Below are 12,763 nucleotides of genomic sequence, written 5' to 3' on the forward strand. Positions count from 1 at the left end.
AACATCCCATATTCATGAAATCCGTGTGCCACTGATACACAGAAATTCTTCTGTGAGGATTCGTCATAAAATGAGTGAAAAATCATCTCTGAACTGTTGTTGCTGATTTCATTTCCTCAAACGAAATGACTGCACTTTGTCGGCACCAGTGCAATCCACAAATTTGTTGATACTACTGCAGTGCCTCAGAGGGAGCAGACACTACTAACTGCTTCAAAAAACTTCACTACTGTAGTTATCTTTCCATACTGCTATACATCCATTTTATCTACAATAGTGCTATCAGCGATACGAAACTGTTAAGCTACTTTGTAATAACCCTGTATTAAGCAGACTTTCAACCATGACTACACATCGTTTCAAATTCATCATTTAAATAAAAATTATATAACTATTAGTATTAGCAAAGGGACATGATGCAAGAAAGCAAGCTTATAACAGCATCAGCAAAAAAAAAAAAACAACCCTTATTTAACCTAGTACTCGCTCCAAATGTTTGTCAAGTTCTGCATTGAATCTATTTAAGCTATCAACTTCTACAACAGATGGAAGTTTCTTCCACCAATCAACCACCCGCTGGCTAAAGGCAAACTTCCGCACATCTCTCCTACAACCGTCTTTCCTCAATTTGAATTTATGCCCTCTCAGGCGATTATTCTGAGCAAGAGGAAGAATCCCATCCACACTGAGCATGCTCAAACTATTCAAGGCTTTATACATCGCAATCAGATCACCTCGCAGGTGCCTAGTCTCCAGACACTGTAATTTGCAAAACTTAAGCCTTTCTTTATAAGAGCAACCTTTTGTCCATTCACTAATCTTGTTGCCCTTCTCTGTAATCGTTCCAACAGCTCTACATCCTTCTTAAAATGAGGCCTCCAGGCCTCTATACAGTATGCAAGGTGTAGCCTGACCACTATCTTATTCAAGGAGATAATCACCCCCTTATCCCTCAGATCATTTCTATATAAAATTCGGGAAAAATTCCTGTATATCATTGATAAAACACTTTGAGCTACTCTTTCAGACTGTCTGCACTGCTCAGAAAACTTCATTTCTGCGTGCACAATTACCCCCAGGTTTTTTTCGTTCTCTACCACTGTCAGTGTAGTACCACAGAGTTGATACGTCACTCTGGGGTTACTGCTCCCCATATGTAGTACTTTACATTTGTCAAGGTTAAACATCATTTGCCACCTCTCAGCCAATCTGCTCAACTTTTCTAGATCCTGTTGCAGCAGTGTACTGTCATTAGTGTCCTCAACAACCCTGCCACCTTCGTATCGTCTACAAACATTAGCATTAGCATTAGTAGAGGCATATGATGCAAGAAAGCAAGCTTATTCAGCATCAGACAAAAAAAAAAAAAAAAACACACACCACTCCCATTTCACCCCTCCGTCCGTTCGAAATACCTGTCCAGTTGAGCTTTAAATTTGTTTAGGCTATCAACTTCAACAACAAATGATGGAAGTCGGTTCCACCAACCAACCACCCGCTGGCCAAAGGCAAATTTCCGCACATCTATCCGACATCCGTCCTTCCTCAATTTGAGTTTATGCCCTCTGAGGTGATTATTCTGAGCAAGATGAAGAATCCCATTGGCATTGAGCATGCTCAAACCATTCAAAGCCTTATAGACCTCTATCAGATCACCTCGCCGGTGCCTAGTCTCCAGACTCTGTAATTTGCAAAACTTAAGCCTTTCTTCGTAAGAGCAACCCTTTGTTCCATTCACTAATCTTGTTGCCCTTCTCTGTACCCGTTCCAGCAGCTCTACATCCTTCTTGAAATGAGGCCTCCAGACCTGTATACAGTAACTCAAGATGTGGCCTAACCATTGCCTTATACAAGGGAATAATCACCTCCTTATCCCTGCTAGAAAAATTCCTGTATATCATTGACAAGACACCATGAGCTACTCTTGCAGCTCGTCTGCACTGCTCAGAGAACTTCATATCTACCTGCACAATTACCCCCAGGTCCTTTTCATTCTCCACCACTGTCAGTGTAGTACCGCAGAGTTGATACGTTGCTCTGGGGTTACTGTTTCCCATATGTAGTACTTTACATTTGTCAATGTTAAACTTCATTTGCCACCTCTCAGCCCATCTGTTCAACCTTTCCAGATCCTGTTGCAGCAGCATAGCGTCAGTAGTGTCCTTAACAACCCTGTCAACCTTTGTATCATCTGCAAACTTGGACATTAAGCCTGATACACCATCATCAATATCATTCATAAACACCGAAAACAACAACGGACCCAACACTGAACCCTGAGGAACTCCACTAATAACATTAGTCCACGTTGAGCAGTGTCCATTGATTACCACTCTCTGTCTTCTGCCACTCAACCATCCCCTTATCCATAGCAGCAATTTGCCTCCAATGCCACACTGCTCCAATTTGTGCAGCAGTCTTCCATGTGCAACAGTATCAAAAGCCTTTCTAAGATCCAAATATATAATATCAAAGTTATTCCCTACATCCAGTTCTTTTGTGACTACATCATAGTATCCAATCAAATTGGTCAGGCAAGACCTGCCCTTAACAAAACCATGCTGCGTCTGAGCTATAACTGAATTCTTGTCTAGATGATCCTGCAGTGCTTCTTTAACCAGTGCCTCCATTAATTTACCTGGAACAGAAGTTAAACTAACAGGTCTATAATTACTTGTGTCAGCCTTTGATCCTCCTTTGTGAATTGGGGTTACATTTGCACATCTCCAGTCTATGGGTACCTCCCCTGAGTCCAAAGAAGCTCTCATAATTATGGCTAGGGGTTTGCTTACTTCCTTTGCTGCCTCCTTTAATATAACTGGATAGATCCCATCCACCCCAGGTGCCTTTTTTATGTTTATCCTCAACAATCTCTCCTCCACTTTCCTCTCAGTTATTACAAAATCATCCAGCTCACTGCCAATGTTTACTTTACCTACATCATTCTCCTTCCTGAATAACTCCTCATGTGTGAATGTAGATGCAAAATACTCGTTTAGATTGTTAGCCACCTGAGCAGGATCCTCAACTGTTGAACCATCAATATCCAGTGGACCAATCTGATTCATCCCTTTCCTTCTTGAGTTTAAATATGTAAAGAACTCTTTTCTGTTTTTCTTTGCATCCTTTGCCAAGCATTTTTCGTAGTCTGCCTTTGCCTGCCTAATCTCCTTTGTGACTTGGTTACAGACCAACTTATATCTATCATAGGCTTCCATGTCACCCATTAATTTGTATGTATCCCATGCATTTTTCTTCTCTGCCACATGTCTCATTAGTTCATCTGACAACCATTTAGGCCTAAACCTCGAATAATATTTCTTAGTTGGTATGTATAGCCTGGTAGCCTCCAAGATTAGTTCCTTGAATGCTTCCCATTTTGAATTTGCTGTTGGTAACATCATCAGTTGGTCCCACTGTATAGAATTTAAATACTGTCTCAGACCATCATAGTCGCCTTTACGAAAACAAAAACCCTTCCCTTTACCACTGATGGTAGTTACCTCCTTGAGTAAATCCCACTTCAACACACTGTGATCACTGCCAGCTATTGGTTCATTTATCTGCAGATTCTTAATGCATGAAGAATCACTACTGATAATCAGATCAAGAGTATTGCTCCGTCTTGTTGCCTCACGAACATGCTGATGCAGAAAACAATCATCCAACATGGACATTAAGCCTGATATACCATCATCAATATCATTTATAAATATAGAAAACAACAATGGACGACCCAACACTGAACCCTGAGGGACTCCATTAATAACATTAGTCCACATAGAGCAGTGTACATTGATTACCACTCTCTTTCTTCTCCCACTCAACCATCCCTTTATCCATAGCAGCAATTTGCCTCCAATGCCACACTGCACCAATTTGTGCAGCAGTCTTCCATGTGCAACAGTATCAAAAGCCTTTCTAAGACCCAAATATATGATATCAAAATTATTCTTTGCATCCAGTTCCTTTCTGACTACATCATAGTATCCAATCAAATTGGTCAGACAAGACTTTCCCTTAACAAACCCATGCTGTGTCCGAGCTATAACTGAAATCTTGTCTATATGATCCTGCAATGCTTCTTTAAAAAGTGCCTCCATTAATTTCCCTGAAACAGAAGTTAAAACTAACAGGTCTATAATTACCTGTCTCCCTTTGATCCTCCTTTGTGGATTGGGGTCACATTTGCACATTTCCAGTCTTTGGGTACCTCCCCCGAGTCCAAGGAAGCTGTCATAATTATGTCTAAGGGTTACTTCCTTTGCTGCCTCCTTTAATAGAACTGGATAGATTCCATCCACACCAGATGCCTTTCTTATGTTTATCTTCAACAATTTCTCCTCAACTTTACCCTCAGTTATTACAAGATTATGTAGCTTACTGCCTGAGTTTAATACACCTCTGGCATTCCCGTCCGCGAATAACTCCTCATGTGTGAATGTAGATGCAAAATATTCATTTAGTTTGTTAGCTATCTGAGCAGGATCATCAACAGTTGAACCATCAATATGTAATCAATGGACACTGCTCATCGTGGACTAATGTTATTAGTGGAGTCCCTCAGGGTTCAGTATTGGGTCCATTATTGTTTTCTGTATTTCTAAATGATATTGATGATGGTATATCAAGCTTAATGTCCAAGTTTCCAGACGATACGAAGGTTGGCAGGGTTGTCAAGGACACTACCGACACTATGCTACTGCAACAGGATCTGGAAGGGTTGAGCAGATGGGCTGAGAGGTGGCAAATGAAGTTTAACATTGACAAATGTAAACTACTACATATGGGAAACAGCAACCCCAGAGCAACGTATCAACTCTGTGGGACTACACTGACAGTGGTAGAGAATGAAAGGGACCTGGAGGTGGTTGTGCAGGCAGATATGAAGTTTTCTGAGCAGTGCAGATGGGCTGCAAGAGTAGCTCATGGTGTATTGTCAATGATATATAGGAATTTTTCTAGCAGGGATAAGAAGGTGATTATTCCCTTGTATAAGGCAATGGTCAGACCGCACCTAGAGTACTGTATACAGGTCTGGAGGCCTCATTTCAAGAAGGATGCAGAGAGGCTGGAACGAGTACAGAGAAGGGCAACAAGATTAGTGAATTGAACAAAGGGGTGCTCTTACGAAGAAAGGCTTAAGTTTGGCAAATTACAGTGTGTGGAGACTAGGCACTGGCGAGGTGATCTGATAGAGGTGTATAAAGCTTTGAATGGTTTGAGCATGCTCAATGCTGATGGGATTCTTCCTCTTGCTCAGAATAATCACCTGAGAGGGCATAAATTCAAATTGAGGAAAGACAGATGTAGGATAGATGTGAGGAAATTTGCCTTTAGCCAGCGGGTGGTTGGTTGCTGGAATAGACTTCCTTCCCTTGTCGTGGAAGTTGATAGCCTAAATAAGTTTAAGGCTCAGATGGACAGGTATTTCGAACGAACAGAGGGGTGAAGTGGAAGTGGTTATTTTTTTTTTTTTTTTTTTGGCTGATGCTGCATAAGCTTGCTTTCTTGTATCAAATGCCTCTACTAATGCTAATATCAAGTGGATCAATCCGATTCATACCTTTCCTTCTAGAGTTTACAAAGAGTTCTTTACTTATGTAAAGAACTCTTTGCTATTTTCCTTTGCCAAATATTTCTCATAATTTTCATTTGCCTGCCTAACTTCCGTTGTGACTTGGTTACAGACCAGCTTATATCTATCATAGGCTTCTGTGTCCCATGCATTTTTCTTTTCTGCCACGAGTCTCATTACCTCATCTGTCATCCATTTGGGCCTGAACATAGAGCAGTATTTCTTAGTTGGTATGAAAAGCCTAGTAGCTTCCAAGATTATTTCTTTGAATGCTTCCCATTTTGAACTTGCTGTTGGTAACATCATCAGTTGGTCCCACCGTATAGAATTTAAATACTGTCTCAGACTACCGTAGTCACCTTTACAAAAGCAAAAACCCTTTCCTTGACCCCTGATGATAGTTACCTCTTGGAATAAATCCCACTTCAGCACACTGTGATCACTGCCACCTAGTGGTTCCTTTATCTTTAGATTCTTAATGCATGAAGAATCACTACTGATAATCAGATCAAGAGTATTGCTCCCTCTAGTTGCCTCCCGAACATGCTGTTGTAGAAAATGATCATCCAATAAATCCACAAAAGCCTTGCTAGTTTGTGAGTGACCAACTCATAAATTCCAGTCAATCTCTGGAAAATCAAAATCCCCCATTATAAGACACTCTGATTTACTGGCCCACTCTATTTCTCTGCAGAATTGTTCATTATACTCATCAGATTCGTTAGGCCTATAACACACACCTACTCTCATTTTTCCTTTCCCAGTGCTAACAGACTCAACATTGCATTGTCCACCAACATCAATTGGATGCACTTCCTTAGATTTTATGTATTTCTTAACTAACAGCATAACCCCTTCTCTCTTCCTGTCCTGTCTATCCTTTCTGTACACATTGTACTCCCCAAATTCCAGTTCTGCACTGCTTATGTCTGTGTGACACCATGTCTCTAATATCCCAACAATATCTGCCTTTTATGTCTTGACTAGCACTTCAAGCTCATCGAATTTATTAACTATACTCCTAGCATTGGTGTACATGCAAGTATACATGCACCTGCTTCTACTCTTAGTTACCCTAACACAGCCCATGTATTTACTTGTTCCGTTATGACTCCCAGTAGTCCTGGAAACTCCCATTGCCTTGCTTTCCAGGTTGCTGCTCAATTGCATTTCAATAGAAGTAGTGCATGAATCACTTTTACCTCTGCCAGCGGCTACTGTTAATCTATTAGTCCGTGTATCCCCACAAGCTAGCAGTTTTCCGACCCACCTAACTCTGCCTCGATAGCATCAGCAAATATTCTTGCACCCTTTCTATTTAAGTGTATCCCATCCCTGTAGAAGCAGTCTCTCCTGTTAATAAGCACAGACCAGGCTGAGAAAAATTCTACCCCTTGAGCCTTGCACAATCTCTCCATGGCCGAATTGATCGACAAGGCTCTCATCATATACTCCCTCCTATCGTGCCTGGGCAGAATTGCAGACAGACACTTTCAAATTCAACCCTAACTCATGGCTTTTTTTCAGCATTGTCTTGTACTTGTTAAGTAATTCTGCCGGTCTCCTACTTTTAATATCATTAGTGCCAACGTGTACAACAATATCACCCTTTGTGCCTTTAAAGGATGATATCTGCCCTACAACGTCATCAACCTTTGCCCCTGGCAGACATACCCCGGTCCTGTTCCATCTATCCTTTTCGCACAATATGTTCCCCGTTTCTCTGACAATTGAGTCACCTACAACAACTAGTTCGTTTGGGACCAGCTATGAAAACAATAACCAAAAAATATTTGATTCAACAAATACATATTAAATATATTACCTGCTTTGGTCCCAGAGAGATCAAAGTCATCTAAATCATTATCCAATTCTTTGATAGAGGAACTTAAATTTGGGCTTCTCTTATTTATAGATTCATCTTTTCCATGAAGTTTTAATACTGACTGAGGGGACTGCCTATGCATAAAAAGAACCGTTCAACCATGTTATACAATATGAACCAAAAATCAGAACAAGTTAATCATATTCTTTCTTTCATTTTCTATACTATGTGGGAGTGATTCGAAAGTCAATCCCTATTTTTACAGTTGTGATACTTAGTTAGTATATAACATAATCACTATTCAATGGGTACTTTGTAAATAATTTAATGTGATTTAGTATTCAGTGGTCATAGCTAAACATATCCAAAATTTTTTTGTTAGCCCTGCATAACCAGATGGATACATTGTCCACAGAGCAATATAATGAAATTAGAACTCCTAACTCCTCACTCTGTTGGCCCAAGTATACCCATCCATCTACCTTTGGAAAAAGTGATATCTAGTGAGTGATTCACAGGAATAGAAAAACAAAGGTCAACATCTTGAATAAAGAGAAGAGTTGTTGTAAGGCAATTTCTTAGATAAGCAAATTTGGCCCATTTCTTAAATAAAAGGGAAAAAAAATACCTATTATATCAAGCATATCAAGATATTTTCCAGCATTCACCATATCATGTGAATTGACCAGATCAATTCTAATATAAAAGTCATAGTCAAATGAACGTAAATTCAAGTCTAATGTCAACAAGTATCTTCTTTCATCTTTTCAACCTTCAATCCACACACAGTACTGAGACTATAGGTTCTAATACCTTTCACGTTAGGGATTTTCATAAAAAAAATGAATGGTCTATTAACTATTATCAGAAGTCATTATGGACCACACAGGAACTTTTGGATGACTATGGCTCTTTCTTTCTTTTCTTTTTTTTCAACTGTTTCAGGCAAATCCTCCCACATGAAAAACAGCAAATCCTCCCACATAAAAAACAGCAACTAATGAAGTGCTGTTTAAAAGTGAAGACCAGCCTTCCTTCCACCCAGGAATTCCTTCTGTCAGTCTTTTGCTGACAAGATCCTCAAGTCAGTTCTTTCATTAGGATTTTCTGCAGATATGTACAGGCTACCACATTTAACATCAGTGATTGAACTCTTGCTCATTAATTCTGTGCCATCCCTTAATGGTTTTTGGACCCAATGTTTCAAGATGTCTTCATTCTGCATGCCACTATCTCTGCACAGCTACATAACTTGCACCAGAACTTCGTACCTTGCAGCAATTCAGCCTTTCACTTATGCTCAGTTTAATTGCCATTTTTTCTAGAATGAAAGATGAAAATAAAAAATTAGCATTAACTAAATGCCATAAAATTCCCCACCGAATGCATTATCAATAATAACTCTACCTAGTATCACAATAATAATAATTAATACATATTAATAATAATTCATACTAATCAAGTAACACAAATTTCAAAACTGGGAGTGACTTTTCAATCACCCTATATACACAAACACATTTATATGCATTTTAATAATCTACTGCATCACATTTCTTAAAAAATAACGTTTGATTACTGTAGATTTAACTTAAACTAAGACACATCCAAGTCTCTTTGAGCCTATTGTAACAAACATTTGAATTAACATTTCACAAACAAAACAAGTGAGTGCTTAATACCATTTCACATGCTGCAAAACCGTTGTCAATGGAATGCACGAATATTGTTGCATAATGAATTAAATAATTTTCTGAATGTCACAGGAAAAATAATAATTCTGCATTTGAAATGGGGATAGGCATGGAGTAGCAAAAGTAATGCACAAAGCGAGTGAAAAATTAAAATACCTTTAACACCTAAAAATTTCTACCTTTAAGGAGTCCACCATGGCAGTTTAGTCAACACAATATATCTATCTGTCATTCGTTTGGAGAATTTTGGATTCAATTCCCATCAATGATTGAAAGAATTTCTAAAATCCTCTTCACATGAGATTTTCGTCAGCTCATCTCGGGCACATGATGCAAGAAAGCAAGCTTTTATAGCATCAGTTCCAGTTCGAGCTCCAAGCCTGGAGGGTTGGTCGGCTGCTATGGCGATAGATCGCTGGTAAATTACCAAATGATTAAGCTGGCGCTGGTCCTTGAGGTTGTCACAGACATTCTCTCAGATATGACAGACAAGCTGTACTTGCTACCTGGGAGTCTAAAATGCTGATGGAACTGATATACGGGTGACACTCAAGTCAAGTGGACCCAATTTCAGCAAAGTCTGGACGGTCTGTGACAGCCAAATCCTCTGCTTGCACCTTCACGATGGTGGGACTGTTGGTAATCTTGGGTATAACCTCCATGCACAAGTACATGGTGGGTGACCATCCAGGTGTGAACCAACGTAAGCAGGGGTCGAGGTGTGGGATCCACACCACATGGAGGAACGCCGCCCCTCTATGTTACCAGGCAGTACTAGGTGGTAGATGACTCTCATCAACCGGTGCAACACCACCACTTTGCTTATTGGAGACTTGAAGTGGTGGAACCCATGTTTAGTCTCTAGAGCTAAGTTCCGGTCAACCCTTCCCTATCTCTTCCATCATGCAGTATGATTGATAACTTCTGAGGTTATGATGAACATCGTGGCAAGGTCCAATATTCCTTACATTTCGAGGGTACAGCTCAAGAACGGTGTTTACAGGCCGGCCGCTAGTTAGTATACAGGACCGAACCTATTGGTAACTCTCTAGGAGGCTTCTGGATCAGCTAGTGTATAATCTTGCTACCTCTACTCTGCCAGATAGTGACTGGAGAGAGAGTCCGAGTAGTGTGTATGCGAGGAGCATTGTCGAGGACACGTTATATCAAGAATCTGGGTATATTCTTACCACGTGTACGCCATATCCAAAAATTTCATTACTTCATACAGCATGTCCCACCCACTTTTTCTTACTATTGAATACACCATGAATTTTCAAACTAATAGAGCAAGCTTATCTGCGAAAAGATCTAAACCTCCCAAGCACTTCCTAATTCATTTCACAAATATATGTGGTCTCAATTCTAATCTCAACGATGTCGATTTCCACTTGCAGTCTGCCAAATCCCATGTACTTTTCCTGACAGAATCTCAGTTATTGGTTGATTCAACTAATGCTCATCTCGGATGCCCAAATTATTCACTGTATGATTCCTTTCACCTCAAAGGTAGTACTTGTGCATAAGTCCATTCTGATATTCCCTGTCAGAGACTTGGCATTTTGGAATCTCCTCTCTTTGATCTTCTCTGGCTTAAAATCTCTCTACCTCATTGTATCAAATTCATCTGTTGTCTCTACCGTTCTCCCAACTCCACTAATCACTTGGAGCTCTTTGACTTCCTCTCTTTGCAACTTGACTTTCTCCAGTCCAACTTTCCTAACAGAGAGGTAATATTCCTTGGTGATTTTAATGTTCCCAACTCCAGCTGGCTTCCATTTTCTAGTTACACCGACACAGCTGGTCGAGATGCTGAGGCTTTTGCAATTACTAATGACCTTGCACAGATTGTTCATTTACCTACAAGAATACAGGACAATCCTAATCTACAGCCAATATGCTTGATCTTTTTCTTACAAACAACCCTTCTAAGTACACAGTCGAAGTGAGAGGTCCTTTAAGCACTTCAGATCACAACTTGGTGATTGTCTTTTCTCCAATGGAACCTTTTTCTCATGGCTATTCCCAACCTCGTGTTGTTTGGCATTACAAGAATGCAAAATGGGATGAACTGCGAAACTACTTTTCTTCTTTTCCTTGGTCGGATTACTGTTTCAAAACTTCTGGTGTCAACGTTTGCTCAGATCGTATCAGTGAAATTATTCTTGCAGGAATGGAATCCTTTATCCCTCACTCAACTTTAAAATCTCGTCCTTTATCTAAACCTTGGTTTTCCAATAAATGTGCTAAGGCTGTTCAAGAAAAGAATGTTGTATATCATAATTGGCTTGTTTCTAATTCTTCAGTTTCATTTTCTGCTTACACCAAAGCTCGGAACAATTCTAAAGTAGTTATTAATCAGTCCAAACTAGACTTTGAACAGGCTAAGAGTAGAAAACTTGCTTCTTGCCCTAATGGTAGCCGAGCATTCTGGTCTCTTGCCAAAGCTATTGGCCACAACTTCTGCCCATCTCTGCTTCCACCTCTGTCCAAACCAGATGGTTTTGTTGTCACTTCAGCCAAGGATAAAGCTGATCTGCTAGCATCCCATTTTTCTTCCAACTCATGTATTAATGATCTTGGTAAAACACCTCCCACCATTCCCAACATGCTCCATTCAATGCCTCCTGTGGTCTTCTGTCAAAAGGATGTCAGAAGGATTTTGACAAATCTTGATGTTAGCAAGCTGCAGGTCCCAATGGTATTTCTCCACTTGTTCTCAAAACCTGTGCTCCTGAACTTACTCCTATTCTTTGCAACCTTTTTTCACTTTCTTATTCCAAAGGTGTTTTTCCTTCTGCTTGGAAATTTGCTCATATCTAGCCAGTTCCTAAAAAGGGTGACAAATCCCTACCATCAAATTATCGTCCCATTGCAATTACTTCTACTCTTTCTAAAGTAATGGAGAAATCAATTAACCACCAACTCTTAAACTACCCAGAAACTTTCCATCTGATCAACGATCGTCAGTATGGATTCCGTCAGTGTCAATCCACCGGTGATATTCTGAGTTATGTTACCCATTTATGGACTAATTCAATGGAAAGGTTCGGTGAAACACAAGTAGTTGCTCTTGACATCTCTAAGGCTTTCGATCGTGTTTGGCATAAAGGTCTTCTAAACAAGCTTTCATTTTATGGTTTGCCAACTGTTTTTAGTAATTGGTTATCCAGTTTTCTCTCTGATCGCTCACTGAGGGTGATAGTAGAAGGCTCTCTGTCTTCTAACTTCTCCACTAATGCCAGTGTCTCCCAAGTTTCAGTTCTTTTGTCCACTCTTTTCCTCTTGTATATTAATGACCTTCTTCCATTGACTGGAAATCCTATCCATAGTTTTGCTGATGATAGCACATTGCATTCCACTTTCCATTTTGAGAAACCTTGTCCTGCTCAATCAGCTTCAACTTCTCGAAATCTGCTACCAATTCCTTAAATGCCGATCTTCAGATAATTCACCAGTGGGGTAAAGACAACTTAGTTGATTTCAACCCTTCTAAAACCTAAAACTCAGTCATGTCTTATATCTCGCAAAAAGGATTCTTCTGCTCCTATGCTTATCTTTAGTGACACTCCAATTTCTAGGAAAAATGATATATCTCTTTTGGGGATTACCATGACTTCTAATCTCTTTTGGCACAAACACATTAAAAATATTGCTTCTTCTGTA

The 12,763-nt window shown here is 39.8% G+C and overlaps 1 protein-coding gene across 1 annotated transcript in view; it reads right to left on the minus strand.

Moving 5' to 3' along the window:
* Window positions 1–12,763, minus strand: part of LOC150080604 (uncharacterized) — a 138,855-nt gene that overhangs the window by 87,837 nt on the left and 38,255 nt on the right. Inside the window, exon 4 of the mRNA XM_090380751.1 lies at window positions 7,404–7,537. Within this exon, the coding sequence (XP_090236877.1) occupies window positions 7,404–7,537 (134 nt within the window). The remainder of the gene's footprint in view (window positions 1–7,403; window positions 7,538–12,763) is intronic.

This window comes from Mastigoproctus giganteus, chromosome 9 (genome assembly GCF_048544385.1).
Source record: "Mastigoproctus giganteus isolate SK-2022 chromosome 9, ASM4854438v1, whole genome shotgun sequence".
NCBI classification, from domain to species: Eukaryota; Metazoa; Arthropoda; class Arachnida; order Uropygi; family Thelyphonidae; genus Mastigoproctus; species Mastigoproctus giganteus.